The sequence below is a fragment of the Lissotriton vulgaris genome, chromosome 2_1 (assembly GCF_964263255.1).
Source record: "Lissotriton vulgaris chromosome 2_1, aLisVul1.2, whole genome shotgun sequence".
In the NCBI taxonomy this organism is placed as follows: Eukaryota; Metazoa; Chordata; class Amphibia; order Caudata; family Salamandridae; genus Lissotriton; species Lissotriton vulgaris.
In genome coordinates this window covers 265,796,974-265,820,159 of record NC_141687.1, presented here as the reverse complement: position 1 = coordinate 265,820,159, position 23,186 = coordinate 265,796,974, and the positions used below count along the sequence as shown (strand labels likewise).

General features: G+C 41.9%; 1 protein-coding gene across 1 annotated transcript in view; it reads left to right on the top strand.

Annotated features, from left to right (window-relative positions):
• The window catches only part of PIGW (phosphatidylinositol glycan anchor biosynthesis class W), a 32,686-nt gene extending 9,521 nt beyond the window's left edge, over positions 1–23,165 (top strand). The window contains exon 3 of the mRNA XM_086954909.1: positions 18,903–23,165. Coding sequence (XP_086811035.1) covers positions 18,913–20,436 — 1,524 coding nt within the window. The 5' untranslated portion in view covers positions 18,903–18,912 and the 3' untranslated portion in view covers positions 20,437–23,165. The remainder of the gene's footprint in view (positions 1–18,902) is intronic.
• Positions 23,166–23,186: the final 21 nt, after the last annotated feature.

Genomic DNA, 23,186 nt, shown 5'->3' with positions numbered 1-23,186 from the left:
TGAGCCAGCGCATGCACTGATCTGGCCGAGACATTTAGTGAGTGGGCTTTTGAAATGCGACCACAAGCTTTCGCTTGTGGCCTAAAGCTTGCTATTACGCGTGTGTGCACGCGCACAGCAGCCATCTGGCTTTCCTTGCGATTAGGCGCCGTATGGCTGGCCTCTCGCTTGCTGACAGACAAATTCCATGGTTCACAGCTGTATTAGCTGATTTTAAATTGAAACCTCGCCATACAGAAAGATGCTCTGAAACATAATTGTATTTGCAGGCACTGTTATAAAACAAGCAGAAATGTAAGCAAAAAAGGTGCATAACAAAGTGTGAACTTTATTTATTGTGCATTTGAATGCTCCTAATTTAGACAGTAAGTGGTTTATGTCCATTAAGGAACTGGCTAGGCATTTACAGATGCACCCATAAAAGATCCACACACTTTGGGCAATAATCCTGCTGAATGTATTTGAGAAAAAATAGCTAATGTCGGATATCAAATCAAAACGCACTTTGAAGTTGAACCACATCCACAGCATCACTCAGTACGACCACAGCATCACTGCAGCGCCACAGCATTAATCAGCATCACCACAGCAGCAGTCAGCATCACTTAGGGCCACCGCAGCATCATTTGGGGCCAGCACAGGATCACTTAACGCCACCACAGGATCACCGAGCATCACCACAGCATCACTCAGCACTACCACAGCATCAATTAGGGACACAACAATATTACTCGGCGCCACCACAGCATCAATCAGCACCACCACAGCATCACTCGGCACCACCACAGCATCACTCGGCGCCACCACAGCATCACTCGGCGCCACCACAGCATCACTCGGCGCCACCACAGCATCACTCTGCGCCACCACAGCATCACTCTGCGCCACCACAGCATCACTCAGATCCACCCAGCATCACTCAGCGCCACCACAGCATCACTCATCACCACCACAACATCACTCAGCACCACCACAGCATCACATTTCTCTACAGCACAGCTTAGAAACATTGGCAAAGTCAATAGCTCTACGTTAACACCTAAAAGGCCCCCCAATTCACAGCTAATAGATCTCGCCTTTTGGACTTTAGAAGTGTTTAGTTATCCAGCACAATATCCTTCAATTAAACAACATCAAGTGTTGCATGGCTAATCCCTTATAAGGTCCCAAAAGCCAGCCCTATTGGCTATGCCAATGCTTGTTATGATCTTTTTTTTTTCTGAAAACAAACGATCGAGCAAGAAGTAGGGATGTGTGGCAACGTGTTTATTTTTTGTACACGAAAGGTAATTGCATGAAAGAATAGAATTTCTCTGCCTTTTTCTACACCCTGAGCCTCCGCACTTTTCAATTGTAACTTATATTAGAACATAGGTTTTCAAACTGTGGAGCTCGCCCACCGGGGGGTCCATGGCTCTGTTTCCGGGGGGGGCGCCAATGGCTCAGTAAGTACTTGTAAATAAAGATGGCGCAGAAGCCCGACTTTGTTTATTTGCCTTCGTTTACAGACTGTGTTCATTAACAGGCAGCATTTCAAGTGCATAAAAAAGTGTGGGAGCTATGATCCTGAGCGCTGGGTTGAGAGACGTGGCTAAAAAGAACAAAATATACTACAAGTATTTTGTTGTTATTTCACCTCTAGACATCCTGCTTATGAAATAATACATACATGCTTAATGAAAAATAAATGTAAACTAAAGTAATCAGCGGAAGAGGCGCTCGTACAGTAGGAAATCCTCTGTTGGTTAATGCTGTCAGTCTAGATGTCTGTTTGCGAGACCAAAGAGTCACACTATTGAAACCTGGTTGGTGCAGTTTGGAATAGTGAAGTGTATTTATATTGCAGTGAGGCCTCAGCCTATACCAGAAAGCTCTGTGAATACAAGTAATTATTTTAAAACTGTATTACACCCAGTATTAACAGGGCCACAGGAATTAAGTCCTTTCTCACCGAGAGAACCTTCCAGATAAAATCCAGTATGCATGCTCAGACACGGTTCCCGCTCCACATGGAGTTCCACCGGGCTCCATCCTGAGCCCGTTGTTTTTTAATCTGTACCTCAGACCACTGGCCGACCTGGCGGACTGCGCAGGCCTGACTTTAATGACCTACGCTGACGACTCTCAAATCATTTTTTCCCTATCAGAGTCAAATCCCTCAGCCCCTTCTCTACTACAAACTGGTCTCCAGAAAATTTTCAACTGGATGACCGCCAACCAGTCGAAACTAAATGGGGATAAAACCGAGGTACTGATATTGGGAAGGAATAAGGAGCTCTGGAACCCCTCCCATTGGCCACCTGAGCTGGGTAATCTTCCCTCTCCAGCTACACAGGTAAGAAATCTAGGAGTCATTATTGACAATACTCTGTCAATGAAACAGCAGGCAAACCAAGTCGCAGGCCTCTGCTTCACCATAATAAAATGGTTGAAGAAAATCATCTGGATGCTGCCCCCTGTCACACAAAAAACCGTAGTCAACGCACTAATAATATCGCGTATTGACTACGGAAACATCCTCTACCTAAGCGCGAACCTAGCAGTGATCAAGCGACTCCAAATGATCCAAAACTCTGCCGCACGACTCCTGTGTAGGATACCAAAGTCTGAAAGAGTATCAAAACGCCTGAACAATTTACATTGGCTCAGGATAGAACATCGGATCAGCTTCAAAACCCTGAGTTACATGTTCAAAACCAAAACGGCACCTACCTATCTGCAAGCCTTGGCCTCCCCCTACCTGCCAACAAGAAACCTTCGCTCCCAAACTGCAGCGAATTTCGATGTACCCAGATTCAAATTGCAAAGAACTGGCGGGAGATCGTTTTCTGTCAAAGGGCCAATTATATGGAATTCACTCTCCCCACACATCCGGAAAGAGGAAAGCTACGCTAATTTCCGGAAACAGGTAAAAACCTGGCTTTTCCAGAAACAACTATGCTAAAATCTAACTCAGCATACTCCTTCTTCCAACTTGATGTCAAAGGCGCCGGGAAACCCTTGTTGGGTACCTGAGCGCCATACAAATGTAAAAAAGAAAATAAATAAATAAATGTGGCAGGGAAGGACCAGATTATGTGTCAAGGTTGACTAAATTAAGCAGCCAGAAAAGGCAAATAATGTTGTGCACCGCGGCACATTTTATGATACTATTACTTCATTATTTTTGTGTGTGTTTTTTTTACACATGGTAACGCTGCCTGGGCAGAGAATCCCCCTCATTAGTAGCAGTTTAACACCCAAATACAGGAATGAAAGATGATTAATCAACCATTTTCAAAGGCCTTTCCATTGCACACAGACATGTTGCCACATTTTTAGTAACTTTTCATCCGTTCATGCTAGAAACTATTTCTTTTTGTGAAAATCTGCCAATTAAGCAGCAGATGACGGATTGTGTGACAAATGCAGGAAGCCAATAATTGCACAGAAAATGCTGCAGCCACAGAATGGCATAATTCCAATGGCCCAGAGTATAAAATAGGCTGCACAAAATGATTTACTGTTAAGTGTTTTCAAAGAATGTATTTTTGTAATAGGTCAGCAGACTGTACTTAATGTAAATGTAAATGTATTTGAGCTTATATAGCGCACAGCTACCCACAAAGGGTTTCCCGGCGCTTGCTTAGGGAACCCGTCCTGGTATTCCCCTGTGAGAGGCCCCGGCAGGGTGTCCACAGGGTGAAAGCCAGGCATCCCGCCGCGAGGGGCCGTTGTGGAGATTAAGCAAGCTATTGCCCAGAGTCGCAGAGTGTGAACCCATGAGTCGAGAAGGCACCGGAGCGAGAATTATCGAGTCCGTGGAATTTTTGAGCCCAAGACCCGCCGAGGCGGGGAATTGAACCCTGGTCCAGGGCCGATCTCAGCTTCCGGGTCTGCCGCCTCTAACCCCTGAGCCACACTTCTCCACTTCACAGGATGAAAGGATGCTTTCTCGTTAGAGACACAGGTCCACTACATCACAATTATGACCGTCTTAAATGGCTGGCTTCCTAAACGGAGTATTAATAGGGGGGTTGTACCCAGTTGAAGTTACGGGGACCTGGGTTGGCTAATGAGTAAGAGGAAGGGGTCCCAGTAGCATAGGAACAAATAACCACAATGGTACACTTAAATCAATGAAACAAAAATTAATTAAATCCACATTGTTTTATTCACAATGGGAGAGCACAATAGATATACACTGTTTCAAGACAATGAATTAGTGATTTTCACAGTGCCCCATAGCAGAGGGGAGAAGGGGAGGGGGGGTGTGTGATAACGTGAGGAAATAGTGAACAGGAGAGGAAAATTCTTAGGTGACGATATAATCAACAAATATAACTCATATGTCTATGTCACGATTTATGTACACAGAACAGGACCGTTAAGTTCACACAGATGTTTTCAAATAAAAATCATACTCCGCAAAGTTCAATGGATGAAAGCAATGGGGTGTGGAGTCGATTTAATGGGCAAATGGTTGTCGACGTTTCGACCCTCATATGTGCAGATAGTGGTGATCTTGCTGTGGGGTCTTCTTCAGGACTGGAAGATGGGGACACATAACCACATGTGTGGTATAGACAGGACCTGATGTGGTGTCTAATTAGTGGTCGATATTGATGATCGTAATGTGAAATATACGTTGAGTGTAGTAGTTAGAGGGCAAATCGTGGTCCTAGATACCACCGATAATATGAAATCCAGTCGCCGTGAAACACGTCCGACGGGGATGCGCGTTAGGATTGCAGTCTGATTGAGAGGGTCTTCATTAACGGATCTTCACACGGAGTGTGTCACGTCTCAAACGCTGCTCCGAATCGCTCCCCACACCCCATTGCTTTCATCCATTGAACTTTGCGGAGTATGATTTTTATTTGAAAACATCTGTGTGAACTTAACGGTCCTGTTCTGTGTACATAAATCGTGACATAGACATATGAGTTATATTTGTTGATTATATCGTCACCTAAGAATTTTCCTCTCCTGTTCACTATTTCCTCACGTTATCACACACCCCCCCTCCCCTTCTCCCCTCTGCTATGGGGCACTGTGAAAATCACTCATTCATTGTCTTGAAACAGTGTATATCTATTGTGCTCTCCCATTGTGAATAAAACAATGTGGATTTAATTAATTTTTGTTTCATTGATTTAAGCGTACCATTGTGGTTATTTGTTCCTATGCTACTGGGACCCCTTCCTCTTCCTAAATGGAGGCCAGCCATTGGAGGAGAGGAGCATCACTCATTTCAAGCCCCGTCTCTTTCGAATTTGGGGGTATGTTTTTTGCGTTCTTTCGCCCTGTGACATCATCCGTCACTCAGAACGCAAAAAACACACCCCCGATTCCGAAATTTTCAGAGTTTTGCGGCCTCCATTTTGCTGCTCGGTAAAACCTGGAGAGCAGCGTCTACCGAGGACCCTTGTCTTGCCTTTGCCACCCTGTTTGTGCCGTTTTTCGTGCCCCTGCCCCTCTGTTTGTTCCGTTTTTCTTGTTTAAAGCGGTCTTCAAACTGTAGGACAGAGAGTAATCTCCTTTGCAGCTCTTCCAATAGCAAATTGTAGGTTACAGTTCTCAGTTCAGTTTTGTATTTGGAACTTGAAAATTGCAAAACACATTATTTGATTTGAGAGATACGAAAGCTAGGTGGAGGTTGTATCTGCACCCAATGAGAGTAAACAGGAAAACTGCTTAAATTCCAAATTGTTTTTCTCTCCATAATGTGAGGCTTGAAGAGAAATAGTGTGTTTTGCTTAGGGGCAGCTCTGAGCTATGTGTCCTGTAGATACAATGATCTTATTCATCGCCTTTGGAATAGGGTGGAGGTGGACTAGCTCACTTCACTTTGATTTAGCTCCTTCCGGGACAATAAAGAATTTATTTTGATTTCACTGTGAAAGACTGTGAAGCTATCTCAAAGTACCAATTAAAGCTTGATCCAGCCATGATTTTCACCTCTGTTCTAATCTAACTGCCCATGACAGGAGAAATAAAGTTGTTGCTAGCTCCTTCTCTCATCCGAATTCCAAGAGGTATGTGGACTTAGAATTACAAGTTCCACAAGGCTAAAATTAGTGGGTCAAACAACAACCCTTCAAAATCATGGTTATATTTCCGCAGACCTCGGATGGATGGATGCATTGGGGTGCGATCCTCAAAATGAAAAGACCAGTTCAGCGATTTATGGAAGTTCTAAAACAGATATTTTAAGATTACATTGCCGCACTTTAGGTGCTCCGAAAAAACAAGAAAATGTACTTCTTTTTATGCCAAAAGATATATATACATTTTATCTAGATATATTGTTACTTTTTTTGGACCAATAGTTATGAAAAATAATCGGTTTTCTTTAAAGGCAGATTCAAGTGAATCCATTATAACTATATCATTCACATTAATCATCAATATAAACCTTTATTCAATTAGTACAATAAAAACCATAAAAGACAACAAAAATCAATTGCTTTCAATAGACATGGGATATGCATACCATCCACCTTTGGGAAAACGAGCTAATCCCTGAAAATAAAGTAGGAGCTTACACGCAACCCTGCCATAACCAATTACCCACTCAAATTCTGAGTAAATGTAAATGTGCTGGACTTGTAAAGCGCACAGCTGCCCGTAAGCGTCCCGGCGCTTGCTTAGGGAACCCGTCCTGGTATTCCCCTGTGAGAAACCACGGCAGTGTGTTCACAAGGTGAAAGCCAGGCATCCCGCCGCGAGGGGCCGTAGTGGAGATTAAGCAAGCTATTGCCCAGAGTCGCAGAGTGTGACCCTGTGAGTTGAGTAGGCACCAGAGCGAGAATTGTCGAGTCCGTGGAATTTTGAGCCCGAGACCCGCCGAGGCGGGGAATCGAACCCTGGTCCACGGTTGATCTCAGCTTCCGGGTCTGCCGCCTCAAACCACTGAGCCACGCTTCTCCACTGAGTCAAACTTCTATAGAATACCTTTCTACCTGGGCCCAAATCGAGAAGTAGAGTTCTCTAAGAGTTGAGAGGGGACCTCCAGGAATGCTTATTTCTATCAGTTTCTATCACAAGGTCTCCCTATCAATCAGGACAAAATATGCTGAAAGGTACACAAAGCAGCAAAAGAGATTTGAACGTTTTCTATGGTCTTGCATGCAATGACCCATAGAGTAAAGTAGTGTTCAATGTTGAGTGATTGTTCTTCTCTTTCATACTTTCTTTTAGCAGATTTAGGGTTATCCAACATACACAGACGCCTTGATATCTGTCAAATTAATCAATATTTTTTAGGAAGAGGGTAATCATCATTTCTGTGTGTCGCTATAATCACAGCCCCCAGCCAAGAATCTGGAAAATTCCAATTTTGTTAACCCAGCAGACGAACTGACATACGATTGAGGCTCGCTAGCCTGTAGTTGACTTTATGATCATTGCAGAGAGTTTTCCTGACCTACTGCTCTGCTGAATGAGCAGAGAGTGTTTTTATAGGTTCAATAGTAAATAACTTTACTATGAAATCATTCTTGATGTAATCCGTTTATGATCGTACTTACTTGTTGCTGCCGCTCCTGCTCGCCGGACCCGCTGCGCAGGGTTGCGAGCGGTGCCGCAGGGACTCAAAATCCCAGGAGTCCCTGCAGGATTCAACCATCTGCACCTGGCCCGCTCTCCCTGCTGCCACGCCCCCTGACCATCTCTACCCCCATATAACAGACGTTGCAGCCCGCTGCGCGAAAGCGTCCCGGGAGAAGCCCGGGCAAAGGGCGGGCCGCTTTGTGGCCGTTCGGAGGCTGGGCTGGGCCAATTCTCCGACATCTATTGTCCCACCTCCCATCTCTAGCTCACAAGCAAGACTGTCCCGCCTTTGACATTAAACACCCATGCTATGCGCTTATACTGCACCTATCCATTGGAATTGTTTATATACTGCCATACTCTATTGAGTCCTTTATACTCAGTGTCAAGTCATAGGACCTCCTCCCTGGCTGCCCCACTAACAATATCCATCGACTGGGTAAAAAGGTTGGAGGGGTACTTATCTGGGGTTTGTATTTTTACTACTAAAGGCTATTCTTTGGAAAACCAAAGTAACCAATGTAAACAACACCAGCCCTGCTATATATTCCTAACACACTGATTCTCTTAGTCCTCATGGCTGCTATCCACGAAAAAAACGTGCTGCCTGACGTAGGGGGGAAATAGCAAAGGTACCCTGGATAATTACTTTAGAAAACCTGCTCCCGATATGGAAAGGGATTGCGAACTGGCAGAACGTAGGGCTGAGCGTCGCCGCTCTATTGAATCTATTAAAAATAGATCCCTTGTGGTCGCACTACCCCAGATTAACCCAGCGGATGTAGGCCTGACACAAGGAAACGAGGCCCCGCTATCTACACAGGGCATTCCTACGCTCCTGCGAGATACGCCCCCTTCATCGACTGCCCTTAATAGTGTGGAAGAAAATAACACTGTGATTACTAGTGACATTAACACATTCATAGAAATAATACCCGACACTCCTCGAGTAGTAGTGGGGAATTTAAAAAAGAAAGTTGGGGAGTGGGAAGTTGTCAAAGTCGTTGGACCGCCACCAAACAAGAGACAGAGGAGGGGAGGTGTTCAACAAAGAGTTAAGATTAGCCACACTGACTTTGGAAAAGGTAGAAAGGTTACTGCTACAGCTGCACCCACTATAAAGGCTACATTATTTCCCGATCCGGCTCAGGAGGTATCACATGAAACAATATCACCCATAAACACCCCTACACTGACTGTATCTAGACCTAGTTTAATATCTACCAGGAATTGTACACCCAAGGAACAATTGCCAACTCTTTCCCTCGACAGCATTGAACAACTACTCAGGTCATTTACATCTCCCATACTAGAGAGGCTGAAGAGGTTGGAGCAACGGCTGGGGGACATAGAAACGGCCATTAACAACAAAGCAGGTCTATCGAAAGATTCTGCAAAGCCAGTCTCACCCCCCGCAGCCGCAGTGCCAACCCCTACCCCTGCAATTCAAAAGGACTCAAATCCATCTAGCAACCCTGTGAGCCGCAATCACCAAGGGGTGAATCCACCTTAGGCAGCTCATCAACCCGCCCGGACATCTGTAAGGAAATCCCGAAGGGGGCTGGTATAGCTGTCGCTGGAAATAAGCAGGTGGCAGGGGGGAGGGCACAACCAGATAGAGCAGGAAATCAGAGGGGCCGCCAAGTAGAACTACCACCTGACACTGTCCCCTATGTGGTTGTACTCACGGGCATCCCTACCTTAGAAGACACCAAGAGGGAAGGCTTCAGTCAATTAAAAAATAAAACCATGTACTGGCTCAGCCAGCACAGACCGCTCCCATGTAACATCAACGGGGAGATTGTCCACGTGCGGCGACTCTCCTGGCTGGGGAGCTGAGTGAAAGACCTAGAGGGTGATTTAATCATCATAAATTTTAGAGATCCAGGTGCGGTCAGACACATCCTAAATTGTATGCCAAGGACCACCGGTTCAACCATTGTTCCCTGTGACCTAACCTATTTCTACCCAAGATCCCAAGTGACTCCGATAATGTCCTTTGGAGTCCCTTCTGGCTTTTTGAATAAACCTCCCGTAACACTTAATAACCAATATATGTGGCAGGCCCCCAATCCCACAATGCCAAAAAAAGTATTTGGGTGGAACACTGTACCTCACAGGGGGCATGGGAATAACTACAGAGGTTCGGACCTCCCGCAAGGAACCAGGGGAATGGACCATTTGTTGCCATTTACTCCCTTTGAGGTCACCAGTAGATTTGAAGCATTCTCCGGCTTGAATGACTGCGAATGACGGTTGGGGTCCCCTGTTAATATGCCTGAGTTGAGGCGAGTTTCTAGTACTTTCACTATCACAGCATCCGCCTCCATAACTGGGACCTCGCAGGAGGAGGACAAAGCCTTATGCAAACTCCTTAGTTGGAACGTTGCAGGCTTGAGAGCTAAAAGGGAAGATCCTTTATGGATCAATTTTATCTCTTTCTTTGATGTGAAACCTCAGCAAACACTTGGCTAGATGGCTTTGCTAGCTTCTTTGTACCAGCGACACCCAGCTCGGCGGGGAGAGCTAAGGGGGGTCTAATTTTTCTTTTTTCCCTATATCTTGCAGGGGTCTTTTAAGCAACTAGAGTCAGGCTCCCCTAATCTTTTGATTGTGGAATGGACTGTTTCACCGATCTGCTCCATCCTACTAATTAATTTTTATAATTCCTGGGAGAGGACAATGGACACTGATCACATGGCACCCCTAGAATTTTTTGTACATATTTTCAGTCTTAATAAGCACACTGCTTTTGAGCTCATCGTGTTGGGCGATTTTAACACCCATTTATGTAACCTTCCCTGCTATATAGGTGAACACGCGGGACCTTTAGGGGCGTCTATTCCCCACTTTGAACATACAAAATCAGGTGAAGCGCTGGAAGTTCTATTGGCCAGTTTTAATCTTTATGAATCTTCTAATACAGGTGGGGGGGGATAGATCCCCACCTATAAAGGCACGGCTCAAGGGTCCATAATCGATTATATATTCACCACCCCTGGGCTAAATACCAAGGTGAAAACCTATAGAACCATTCCCTCATCCTATAGTGACCATAACCCTGTGTTATTCGTGATGTGTTGGGGAGACCTTAAATGTGAGCGCTTGGGCCGCCCCCATGTGCAGGCGGTACTTGTGCCTACTGATCAGGGTAGGCGGCTCAAGTTGGGCAAGGTGATGATCCCAGATGATTTTATGGCAATCCTATTGCCTAAAATCGAGGGTGACATAGAGACATGTTTAAATCAAGAGGCCTCCAATCGTTCAATCACACAGGCTTTTGAATCTATATGCGCCCAAATATCGAGGGACCTGATAGTCAAGTCCACCAAGAGATTGCCTAGGACATCCAAGTGGTTTGACGCCGACTGTTCACGAACACACAGTCGCTTGAAGCGCGCGTTAAAAGCCATACCGAGGGAAAAGGCTCTTATTGCCAACTTGAGGAGGGAATACAAATTGACCTCAAAGGGGAGAAAAGATGAAATTAAAAGTGAAGCGTGGGACAAACTTCTCTCTATCGATGTCTTGCGAGACAGCAAGAAATTTTGGGAGATCATAAATCACCCTTTTTTTGCCGGGGCACATAACGCAGCCACTGACTGCGTCATTCCAGACGAGAAGTGGGTCCTCCATTTCAAAGACGTCTATGGTGACAAGAATAGTACAGCCCCGCGCGGCCAAATGGTCGCTCGGGTGTCCCCCCCGGTAGATTTTTCTGAGGAGGAGGTGTTGAAGGCCATTTTGGAGACCTCAAAAAACAAGGCACCGGGCCCCGATGGTGTACCTGCAGACCCATATAGAGATTCCCTGATAATTTGGTCTCAGGTACTAACCAAAGTTTTCAGGGCAGCAAATGACAACGTGTTCCCCAATACCTGGGCGACCTCCATTATATTGCCAATCTTTAAAAAGGGACAACGTGAGGACCCGGGGTGTTACAGACCCATTTTCCTCCTTGACTCTGCCATCAAAATCTTAGGCAGAGTCTTATTGTCTAAACTCAGTGGAAATCTGGAGGTCTGTGGGGGGCTTTCAAACATACAATATGGGTTCAGAGAGAAACGAGGTTCTGTGGACCAATGTTTGAATTTGCACCTGTCAATTGCCAAATATGCAGTGGTCGGGGAGGGGTCTCTTTATTTGGCTTTCATGGAATTCTCCTTGGCCTTCAATTTGGTAAATAGGTCCAAACCGTGGTCAATCCTTCTTGAGATGGGGATAGATCCTTCCCTGGTCACATTCGTGGCCTCTTTGCACCAGGAGCTATTTGCCAAGGTAAGGGTCACAAATGAGGGGAGGTGTACGGACACGTTTAGGTCGGAGAAAGGGGTACGCCCAGGGTGCATCCTGGCCCCCCTTCTTTTCACCATTTACATAAACGGGCTGGGAAAACATCTAGAGGAGGGGGTGGTAGACATTCCGCGTGTGGGAGGACTGCAGGCCCTCCTATACGCAAACGACGCCGTACTGATTGCTCGCACAGGTATCGGTCTACAGACACTATTGGATCGTTTTGGTTCCTTCATGGAAAACCTTGACCTGAGAGTAAACGCCAAAAAATCTCATTCCATGATAGTGGGTAAACAGAGGAAAGTTTAGATCTAAAATCTTTACATGTAAGGGTGAGGTGGTTTCCAGGGTGCCGGTCTTCCCTTACCTGGGGGTCCTTTTTGACAAAAGGGGGTCCTGGGCCCCCCAGATAAAGGTGAAGAGTTTATCCTTGGCTCGCTCGACATCTGCACTGTTGGGTTTTACAAAAAGGTTGGGGGCTAGGCCGATGGAAGTGCTTTTAAAGGTCTATAACACCAAGTGTATTCCCATCTCCACATATGGGGCCGCGTTGTGGGGCTACGCTACCCATGATAAAATCCATAGGGTAGAAAATGGGATAATCAGACAACTGCTCTCAGTCCCCAAATCGACCCCTACCTTTTCTATCCACGAGGAAGTGGGTCTGCCTTACATTTCAGACAAGTTGAACCTGGCACCCCTCTTATTCTGGGCAAAGACATGGCTTAATTCAGAGTTAACCTTGAACCATCTTATTCTAGAGGATGTCACTTCTTTGGACCACGACATGAAAATACCTTGGCTGAAGTATTTAAAAAACACATTTTCTGCTCTAGGTAGACCGGAACTTTTTTTATCTCCATCTAATATCAGGAGAGAAGATGTAAAATGGATCAAGGTCTATTTTTTAGAGAGAGTCCGTCTTAATAGAGAGGAGAAGGAAATAATGAAACCATCTGTAAGAGCACACTCCATGTTAATCACCACCCCCACCCTGGAACCATACCTGAAATTTGTTACAAGACCTCTTCATAGACTCCTATTAGCAAGATTCAGGTTTAATTTGATTAAATTCTCCTTAGGTTAATACCCATCATGGGACAATTCAGAAGATGCCCCTCCCTGTGAGTATGATAACTTTTCAAAACAAGATACCATGCATTTTATGATGTTTTGTGGGTTTTATACTGCCGCTAGGAAAAAACATCTGTTACCTGTTTTGAGGGAGGCTGGCTTTATTCAAGTCAGACCCGCATTACTTTCTACCTCCAGATGTTGGGCAATATTTACTTTTAGCGTTGCCAGCTTTCTAGCGGAAGCTTTTAGAATTAGGAATAAACGTGTACCACTGAACACTTTATTGTAAACATGGTATCGTTTTAACAGATTTTAATTCCATGTGTCAAATAAGATGTAGTACAGTTTAATTGTGGCCTGCATTGATTTTGTACATAAATGAACTGTGATTTTAATGTATATGTATTGTATGTGCCTTTTATGATTTTTTTTAAATCGAATAAAGTGTACTTTGACTGACTGACTGACTATTGGAACCAGCCTGATCATACAGTTCCACTTAGTAAAATACCCCAAACTCTTCCGAAATTAATTAGATAACAGGGTTGGGAATTCTGAGAACTTTAACAACCAGTGGCTGTAATTTTCTGTGGTTTTAAGGCTATGTTTTCTGCCATTAAGGATTAGCTTTTGTTATAATAGACATTTCTATTTGAATATTAGGTTTTTATAATAGTTTCAAAATAATTGTAGTCGAAAGGGATTTGTTTTCCACCCTCTTTCTCCACTTGTAAACTCATTTCCTTAGTTAGCTCTTTCCTTCTCGCAGGTCTTATCAGGCCATCTTCCAATATTAAGGATTTTATGCAGGATGTTATTTGACGGGTGTGATCTTTTCCAATGCCAAGCTTAAACAGAAAACCACGGCCTTTATTAAATTATTATTTCACTCAATCCTATTTTGGTTTGAAATTTGAACATCAGCGTGATGGAAAACGTTTGGCAAAACTTAGGAAAAAGAGTAGCTGTTCAAGTGGTCTGTTTTCCAACCTAGTAGTGAGACGACAAGGGTTTTCATTAGTTAAGAGAAGAACTTTTGAACCCTTCAAGATGTACAGACACAAAACCTTCTAAGGCGGCTGCTTGCACAACCAGGTCTCTTGAAAACAAATTATGTCATTCTGTACTAACACCAAGTTTAGGATAGAGAACACTTTTGTCTCAATTTCCCCCCATCTCTCTGATCCCTATGCTCAGCAGAGAGTACTGTATTGCTAGCCATGCTCTTTGGATTTAGAAAATCTTTTTTTAAAGAATAAATTTAGTTAAAAACTGACACCAGTGTTTGATTCTTGCGATAATTTGTAGTAACAGAGGTATTCTGCTCCTTTTAAGGGAACTGACAGTTCATCCGCACACTTTCCTGTTTCGACTGCCCCAGCAACCAGATTGCTAAATCCACACCTGCCTACACAGTAGAAGCTTTTACTTTCTTATTTTTCAGTAGGCACTGTTGGGGCCAGGCCACTGTAGTCAATTTTGACTTGTAACAATATTAAACATTAGCCTTCTTTGTGTACATTGTGAATGGCAGTTAAGCAGCTCTGTATCAGCCTAAAGATTGACCAGGAAGAGAATTTCACACACTGGCACCACCATTTCACAACTCTCTGTAGAGCCTCTGATTTTATAGTTGTCACTGTAATCACAGATATTTGCAAAATAGTGAACTTAGGGATGAACAAAAAATTGGATAACGTAATTGATAAGTATGTTTATTGATTGAAGTATGGTTAATTGGGATACCTTTTCTGATCTTTTTTTTATCGTTACTTGATATTTTTCCAACTACTAATTATACCCCGACTATTTATGTTTCCCCTAGCAATAAAAGATGTTTCAAAATAAAAAAGCCGTCTCAAAACAACAAATGACACTTTAAAGGGAAAGCAAGAAGCAAGATGCTGGAACTCTTTGCCGGTACACATTGAAGTATTAAAGTATAGGCCCACGCCATCTAGTTCAGATCAGATAACCATAGAAGAAATTATTGATATTGTCACATCTATAAACTATTCCTGTGCTCAAGGACCAGCTGGTTGTCCTGTTTCGTTACTGCAAATGACACCTATTAGAACAGGCTTAACTATTTACATCCCTTTTCATAAACGGTATTTACTTGAATTGTATCCCTGATTCTTGGAAGAGTAGTCAAATGAGCCCCTTGAACATAAAAGGTGGCAGATGTGAACCTACAAATTAACATCTGATTGCCTTGTTAAATGTTATGGGAAAAGTCTTTGGTAAGGTCTTTTTATCCTAGTTAGTAAACTGGGTGAATTATAAACATCTTACACCTTTTGAGCTAGTGGGGTTTTGCTCCTCTTGTTCTACAACATACCCCATTATCTATCTCCATTACTATGCGAGAAATATGTAAAATAAATAATAATAAAAATGAATTTATTTGTGGCTTTTGTTGATTTTTAGCAGTGCGTTCAGACGTTTTGATAATTCCAAGATATGGCATAAACTGATAGTCGAGGGCATTCATGATTATTATTTCCTATAATCAATATTAACTTTAACAACTTGGTGTGTGTACTATTAGGATTGACAAATTAACTTTATTCGCCCCTTTACATCTTTCATTGTACCTATTCCATCTACCAGAGAATATAAAATTGTCCCATTCCTCTTTCTCAAAATTAGGAGATGATTAAATCTCTGCTTTGATGCGCGCAGGCAGTTTGGACTACAAAGGCAATGAAATGCATTAGCAGCCTAAACAAACACACATAATGTATTGGTCAATGAAAACAAAATCAAGCTAATGATTGTGGGGGCCATTGATATACTTCTCTGCAGAAACATTTTTTTCTATTAAAAATGTTTTGAGAGTGTAAAAAGTTATGTTTTTATGTTCTCCCAGGAGCCAATATGACTAATGATTTATCTTTGGCCCTAATTATGAGCTTGGCAGTCCCTCAGTCTAAGGACGCAATATGCTTGGCAGTGTCGCAACCATATTAAGAGTCTCCTCATAGCCAGCGGTCTCATGGCGGTGCTCACGCCATGAAAATGCTGGCAGTGTGGACACTAAAGGGGCCCTGGGGATACATGCAGGGGGGTACATGGAGTGGCCTCCTGTGTTCATACACCCCAGTTCATGTACAGCATGGACTGGACAGGCCATGATGTGCAGGAACTTGATTTGGTCCTCCCTCAGCGCTTGAGTTCTCACATATGAGCCTAAAAACTGCACTGCAATGGGACTGCCAAAGCACTGCTCGCCAGACCACGAGGAAACTCGTAATCTGGCGGGCAGGCAGCAGTCGACTTTGGCGTTGCGGGAGCAGGGTGTAGTGGCCTGCTCCACACCGCCAAAGTTGTAATCAGTCCCTTAGTCCAGTGATTTGTAAAACCAGCTGACCAATTCCAGATCTGTTGGCTTCGGCTTTCTTCAATATTTCAAAGCATAAGTAAAAGGAGATTTTCCCTCTATAGTGAAAGTTTACACTGCTAAATTCCCTGCCATAGCACATTATGCTATCAAAGTACAATTAAATACTTCAATAGTAAAACTCCATGATGAGACTGAAATCCCCCACACTGACTATCCACTGCCATACTTCAATGGATGGCTCTTCCAATTTCCAATGAAAATACACTATCAAATACCTTGGGATATGGTTTTGTAAAGAGCTCAATGAATCTGTTTCCATTGATGAAAATAAAACCCTACCTGAAATAAAAGACATACTGTCAACATGTGAGAAACAAAAGGGATCCTCTCCTGAAAAGATATGTAACCATGTTCTCCCAAACTAGGTGTGTCTCCTACAGTGGTGGAAAGCACACAGCTTTGTTTAAATACCACTCACAAACAAAAAGGGCCCTTGGTGTCATGCTTCATCATAAGGGTCTTCCAGCCCCGCTGTGGGACGGGGCATGCTGCAAGCTACGGCTATGCGGGAGCACAGGTTATTGAAAAAGACTATGTGTAGTGTAGGTATGTGAGTGGAAGGGTCAGGAGTGAGTGAGGGGTGAATATATTTAAAAATACCTGGCTCTATGGAAAGAAGACTTTAATGTTCAATTGAGCTGGTATTGCTAAAAGTGGGAAAAGAGATGGAGAAACAAAACTATAATGAGCTGCTTCTCCTATGCCAACATGTTTCGAAGCCCTACCCTGGCTTCTTCATCAGGACCAAAGGATCCCTTCTACACTCAAACTCGAAATTTTAGTAAATAGAAAAAGGTGTATGTACATGTTGATACTACTACGTGGTGGACATGTCAAAAATAAACATGCACTGTATACAATACAACAATAGGTATGATACATAATGTATATTTTGTCTAAAAAGGAATGCTGCCCCATGAGCCCCAGAAATGGGTGGGAAGGAGTATCTATAGTCAAACAAATGTCAAGATCATTGCCTCTCCTGGATACTACCTCGGCGCGGCTTCGTGGGTCTAATGGCAATACCTTTTTGAGCCTTGACTCAAGTAGTCAATTATGTTTATTATCTTTCTAAGGCCCTAGAATTAACTTTAAAAAAGGCTAATATGGGCTGAACTATTTAATGATACTGAGGGAAAATCTTTGCTCACTAAACTTGTGTCCTTTTGTTTAAAACCTTTGAATATCTCTAAACTACCTTAAATCAAATATATCTGATATGAATTAGGTTATGGTTGTAAAATCATCCTACATAAAAGCTTTTTTTAATTGATTTAAACTGTATTTTTGTAAATATTAATGAAATGCAATTTTATTTAAGATCTAATCTTAGCTTACAGGCTAGAGGATCATATATAAATATCAGGTTTGGAAATCTTCTGATGAAATTATCTGGGTGATTAGGGGAAAGGCACCCACGTTGCCGGTTCTATGTAGCTGATAGTCAAGATTTAGATCATGTACCATTCTTTTGTTCTGGATTAACAACATATCAAAAACGATATTTCAGACCTATTTATGTTAGGTTTAATACACCTACCTACTCTTTAATGCTATTTGTGCTGTTTTTATTAGAATTATTTTAACATTTGTTATAAAAAGTTTATTTTCTTTAGTTCATTTATTACCTTGTAAATGTCAAATATATTTTATTGTGGCGTGTAAATTGTTAGTGAGTAATATTTCTGTGGAAATGTTACAATAATTAAAGAAATTGTCTTTTGTGAAGTCATTTTCTGCAATATTTAGAGGCAATATAATAAAAGTTTCCATTATTGTATAAAAATGTTGGTGTGAGTGATCCTTGTAATAAAGGAAGGTCGGGATGGAGCTCAAGGATCCTAGTCCCTGGTAACTATGGGTATTATAGTAGGCAAGAAAGACATTGTTTGTTGCTTGAACAATTACAAGGCACCTGGGATCTGAAGCCCTTGGTGGAACCATTTTCCCAATGTAATACCCAATAAATGATCTAACTGATTAAATAGTAACAAGGCTGTGTTGTTGACATATGGTAAAAGATTGAGATGCGTGAGCTGGACTTATAAAACTGCTTATATTGGTTTGTGTAGAAAATAATGAGTCATAAAAAAAAGTTGGTCCAAGGCATAGCATTTCACTGTAAATTTGTTCCTAATGCATTAATAGATTCTATTACCCCCATTTAGAGTCAAGTTAATTGAAATGTGGGCAGACATTTCAGTCAACAATTAGCAAAGTTCTACTCTTAATCTATTGAGTTTAAAAATCTAGACAGTTGATCCAAATAGCTGGTGGTGTGTTTCTTGTGCATGGTACCAGAAAGTAGCCAATTCAAAAGGCGCATTCAATTTATGAATAGATTCTGGCCGTCTGTGACTGACCTATTACTGTAACTATCAATTTCTCCGTTCAAAATTCCGAAATAAACTCTGTAAACATTTAACATATTGGCTTGAATATTTTTGTGATTCGCTAGCATATTGCCATATTAGAAATAGATGTTTATTAATTTGCTTTCGATAATGTATGGTTTACATTGATCATTCTCTTGTTTTAGCCTGTGTTTCAATAATATACCAAATTTAATTTGAAATTAAATTTTCCTTTGTAGGGCGAGAAAAATGTCTGAGAAGGTGCTCAAGGAAGCCTTTGTGAGTAATCTAAATGGAACAAGTCTAACAGAAATCTCATTGGGCTTAAGTGTGCCTCCATTTTGTGTGATTGGCAGAGGGCTCCTGCTGATCCTCTATCATCTACAATGTGGAAAACTTAAGTGTTCATGGCAAGGACATCTCTTACTAGATTTCCTTCTGCTTGTGGTCCCTAGCATTCTATCCTGCACTCTTCTAAGTGATATCCTTCTTTTTGTGCCCCTCTGCTTTTCAGCACTTTGTGCAATTGCACTTTGTATATTATACACACAAAGAAATAATTATGTTCAGCAGAACTTTCAAGATATCATCAAAGTTCTTCTCAAAACAAAATTAAAATCGAATAGTGTCCCATCAGTGACTGTTTTGCGGGTCTCTATTAACATATTGACTGCTGTCTCCATTCTGGCTGTGGATTTTCCACTGTTTCCAAGGAGGTATGCCAAAACGGAGAGCTATGGGACAGGCGTAATGGACTTTGGAGTTGGTGGTTACATATTTGCAAATGCCCTTGTTTCACCAGAAGTACGACGGCATTGTGGTGTGCTAAAGAAGAAAGGGAGTGCTTTAACTAAGCAAATTATATCTGTTTGGCCACTTGCATTCCTTGGGGTATGTCGTTTCATCAGCGTGAAAGCAGTGGATTATCAAGAACATGTGTCGGAGTATGGCGTCCACTGGAACTTCTTCTTCACCTTGGCAATTGTGAGAATTGGAGCTTCTGTCGTGTTGACAATATTTCCAGTGCACATATCCTGGATTGTGGCTGTTTTTCTTGCAGTAGTTTATCAACTAACTCTTGAAACAACAACTCTAAAAATGTTTATATTGAATGGAAGTGATGGCACAGGAACTCGGGAAGGATTTTTGAATGCTAATAGAGAAGGGATTTTCTCTGTGTTAGGCTATCTGGCAATATACATGGCTGGTGTGCAAGTGGGCCTTTATGTATTAAAGACGAGAACCATGGTTAGAGATTGGGTGAAAGCAATTTGGTCTCTTCTTGTAACCAGTTTCACACTTTTCATAATCTTTCATGTCCTGCAAGTATACATAGAGGCTACCTCCAGGCGAATGGCTAATCTTCCTTTTATTGTCTGGGTGGTTGCACAGTGTTTGGCCTTCCTCGTTACCATATTGCTTGCAGATCTTGTTTTAGTATTTGCAAAACACTTGGTAAATGGAAGTACAGTACCTTGTTCTTGGAATTTCTCAAATACTTTGGACAAAAATAAGAAAACTGATGAGTCCGATTTTTCTTCCTCCACAAAAGATCTAAATCAACAAGATCTCTGTCTTCTCAATGCCATAAACAGAAACCAGTTGCTTTTTTTCTTGTTAGCCAATGTGATGACTGGTCTAGTAAACATGTTGATTGATACCATTCAGAGCAGCAGTTCATTTTCATTAAGTGTCCTTTTACTGTACATGTTTTGCAATTCTCTGGTAATGTATGTATTACATGTCAAAAGTATAACTTTCAAGTTTTGGTAATTTCATAAAAGCGTAGGTCTGCATTAAGTACAATAGGTGTATAATTCATCAAAGTATCCGTTTTTTTACTTTTAGATTTCGGTTCTGTTTACGGGTGGCATCTTTTTAAAGCAGATCTTAACTGAATTTAATTTGGGTTGAATAATGAAGCAGTGCTTCAGAAACACTATTGTTATTACTAGAAAGGTAAAGAAAACACAACAATTTCTTTTGAAAACCAAGGTAGTTTGAAAAAATAAAATTCATTAAATTCAAATAAAACACTGATCATGCCTTTTGTTCGGCCTGTGCTTTCACAGGTGTAGGTGATGTTTGTCAGTTTCACTTATGCTACTGGTTGTTTCTGCACATACAGAAAGCAGGAACCGATCTAGCAGTTAGGTTGTAGCTCTTGATTATGTACATGCAAGATATGTAGCAGAGCAGGTATTTCTTCTAATTTTAGTATTATTTTTAAATGATAAACACTGGTTCTACTGAATAAAATAGTTTTGGCTGCCTCTGTTTTTTTTATTTTTGGGGGGGTTTTAGGCCCGTAAAGTTGTGCTAACCACCTACTACTATCAAAGGCGAGATTGTGAATATTCCCTACTGACTAACCAGCATACAAGATCATCTGCTAAACGCAGGTCCTCCCTGTGTATGTAAAGTAGCTTAGTCGAGCAGTCAAGGCCTAGCTCACCGGGAGGTGGTGTGAACTAGTTTAGACTGCACTCAGCATAACACAATTATTGTATTCTCAGTAAAGGTTGAAGTTACAACTTGTAGGAGTTACTACTGAAATAGTAAAACAAATATAAATACAAAAATCGCATTGTTCTGCCTATAACAGTTAAACAAGTTATGGAACAATCCAAACTGCAAATTAAAATCTCAAAGCTACGTTAAGAAATCACTCTACCTCAGTTCCTACCAGTCAGCATTAACTTTTTATGATGACATATTGTGATCTGCTGGTCACGTTTAAATACACTGTCACTGTGGTGACCAAAGGGGTCTTGGCACCTTGGCATGTTTGACCATTGGAAGGATATCAACACAGGGTCATTGGTTCCAGTCACTGGAGGACTCACATTTCCTGCTGGAGGGGGTTGGTTTAGGTTCTGACTGTAATCAAGTTGCAAAATAGATCGACCGTGAACAAGGACGTCGTAGTCTAATCCACAAACTCTGGATTTTTGAAAGTACATGTGTCCTTCGGGCATCAATGTAAAGCCAAGGAGGATTAGGTCACCCTAAAGCATGGCTTGTGGGGCACTCATTGGCACCCACGTCAAAGATGATGATGGGCCACTGATCATGCTAGACTGAGGTGAGTGGATTCATGAGATGGTGTAAAAGGGGTTGGGGTTCCCACATAAATATCTAAACAACTTGCTGGTGCCGAAGTTCAAGTGTACAGGCAGAATCAATTCTCCTGCTTCAGTTCACCTGCACCTAGCTTCTTTGAGAGCTTTCCTCAGTCTAGAGTGTGGTGGCAGGTTGTTTTGCAGGCATGCCCTACTTTCAGAATGCAATGGGCGTGGCTGTGGTTTAGTAGCAACACAGGAGTATCGCTCTCAAGTGGCTGCTCTGGTGGGAGCTTGCGTGTATTCCATCCAGACAGCTCACTGGAGAAGATGGAGTATGAAATGTGTGATAATACTGTTTTCTACCAGGTGGCATCTGTCATCTCTATTAGCAACCTTTTAACACAAAAGTGTATTCCGGATCATCTCAATCCAATTGGGTCCACAATAGCTCCGTGTTTGCAAACACTCCTCATGGAAAAGGGGTCCCCTATGTGGCAGGCTTCCAAATTGTCCTTGGGGGCTAATAGGCACCTCTGTTAGGGTGCAGCGGTGCGGTCCGCCAAACTATTACATTTACTTTCAAGCAGGACTCATCAGGAAGTGAGCCGAGGGTGAGAAACGTTTCAAAACAAAGATAAAAACAGTGAAGGCACTGGTGGACAAAGCAGCTGCCCACGTCCTTACAGAATATCACCAGCATTCATCTAGAAAAAAACATTTTCTACTTTATAAGCACAAGTAAAGAAACTCAGTCTAGAGTTATGCATCATATCTTTATGGGATGGAAGTTTTGCAGCCATCTTATGTAACTACTTTACAGTTATCTTAGGAACTGATCTGTATAGATGCTGTTTGAGCCATAAATTGGGATAGGTCGCTGTGTTTGTTTCAGGGTCCTTGCCATGACCTACCTGGCATGTATTACTTTATGTTGTTTCTGATTTGTGTTTTTTGCTACTTGTTTTAACGAACAGGGTCATTTTCATATCAAACCGTGTGTACAATATATTATATATATATATGTATATATATATATATATAGAGTAGGTTTTTTTTTTTTAGAGCTGTAACATATATTTAATCAACATAGGTTTCTTGTGCTCCAAATTCCGGTTTAAATTCCATTTATTTTACCTTTATTAGACATTCCGTATGCTATCACTTAATTTGTAATTATTTTCAATTGTTTTTATTTTGCCTATGTTGCTGTTGTAAAAAAAGAAAATGTATCATTCACGGTTTCGGCTTGTCCGCATTTGCAGAGTATAGCAAACAAATTTAGCTAAAGCCTGGCAGTCTGGGAAAGCTGTTAATGTACCAAAAATAATATTTAATTGGTTGATTTGTGGTAATCTGAGTAATAAAACCCAACAAACTCGTAAATGGAGAACAAATATAAAAACACAATCTTAAAATAAATAACTTTTGAATATCAAACTCTGTAATGTTTGTTTTTGT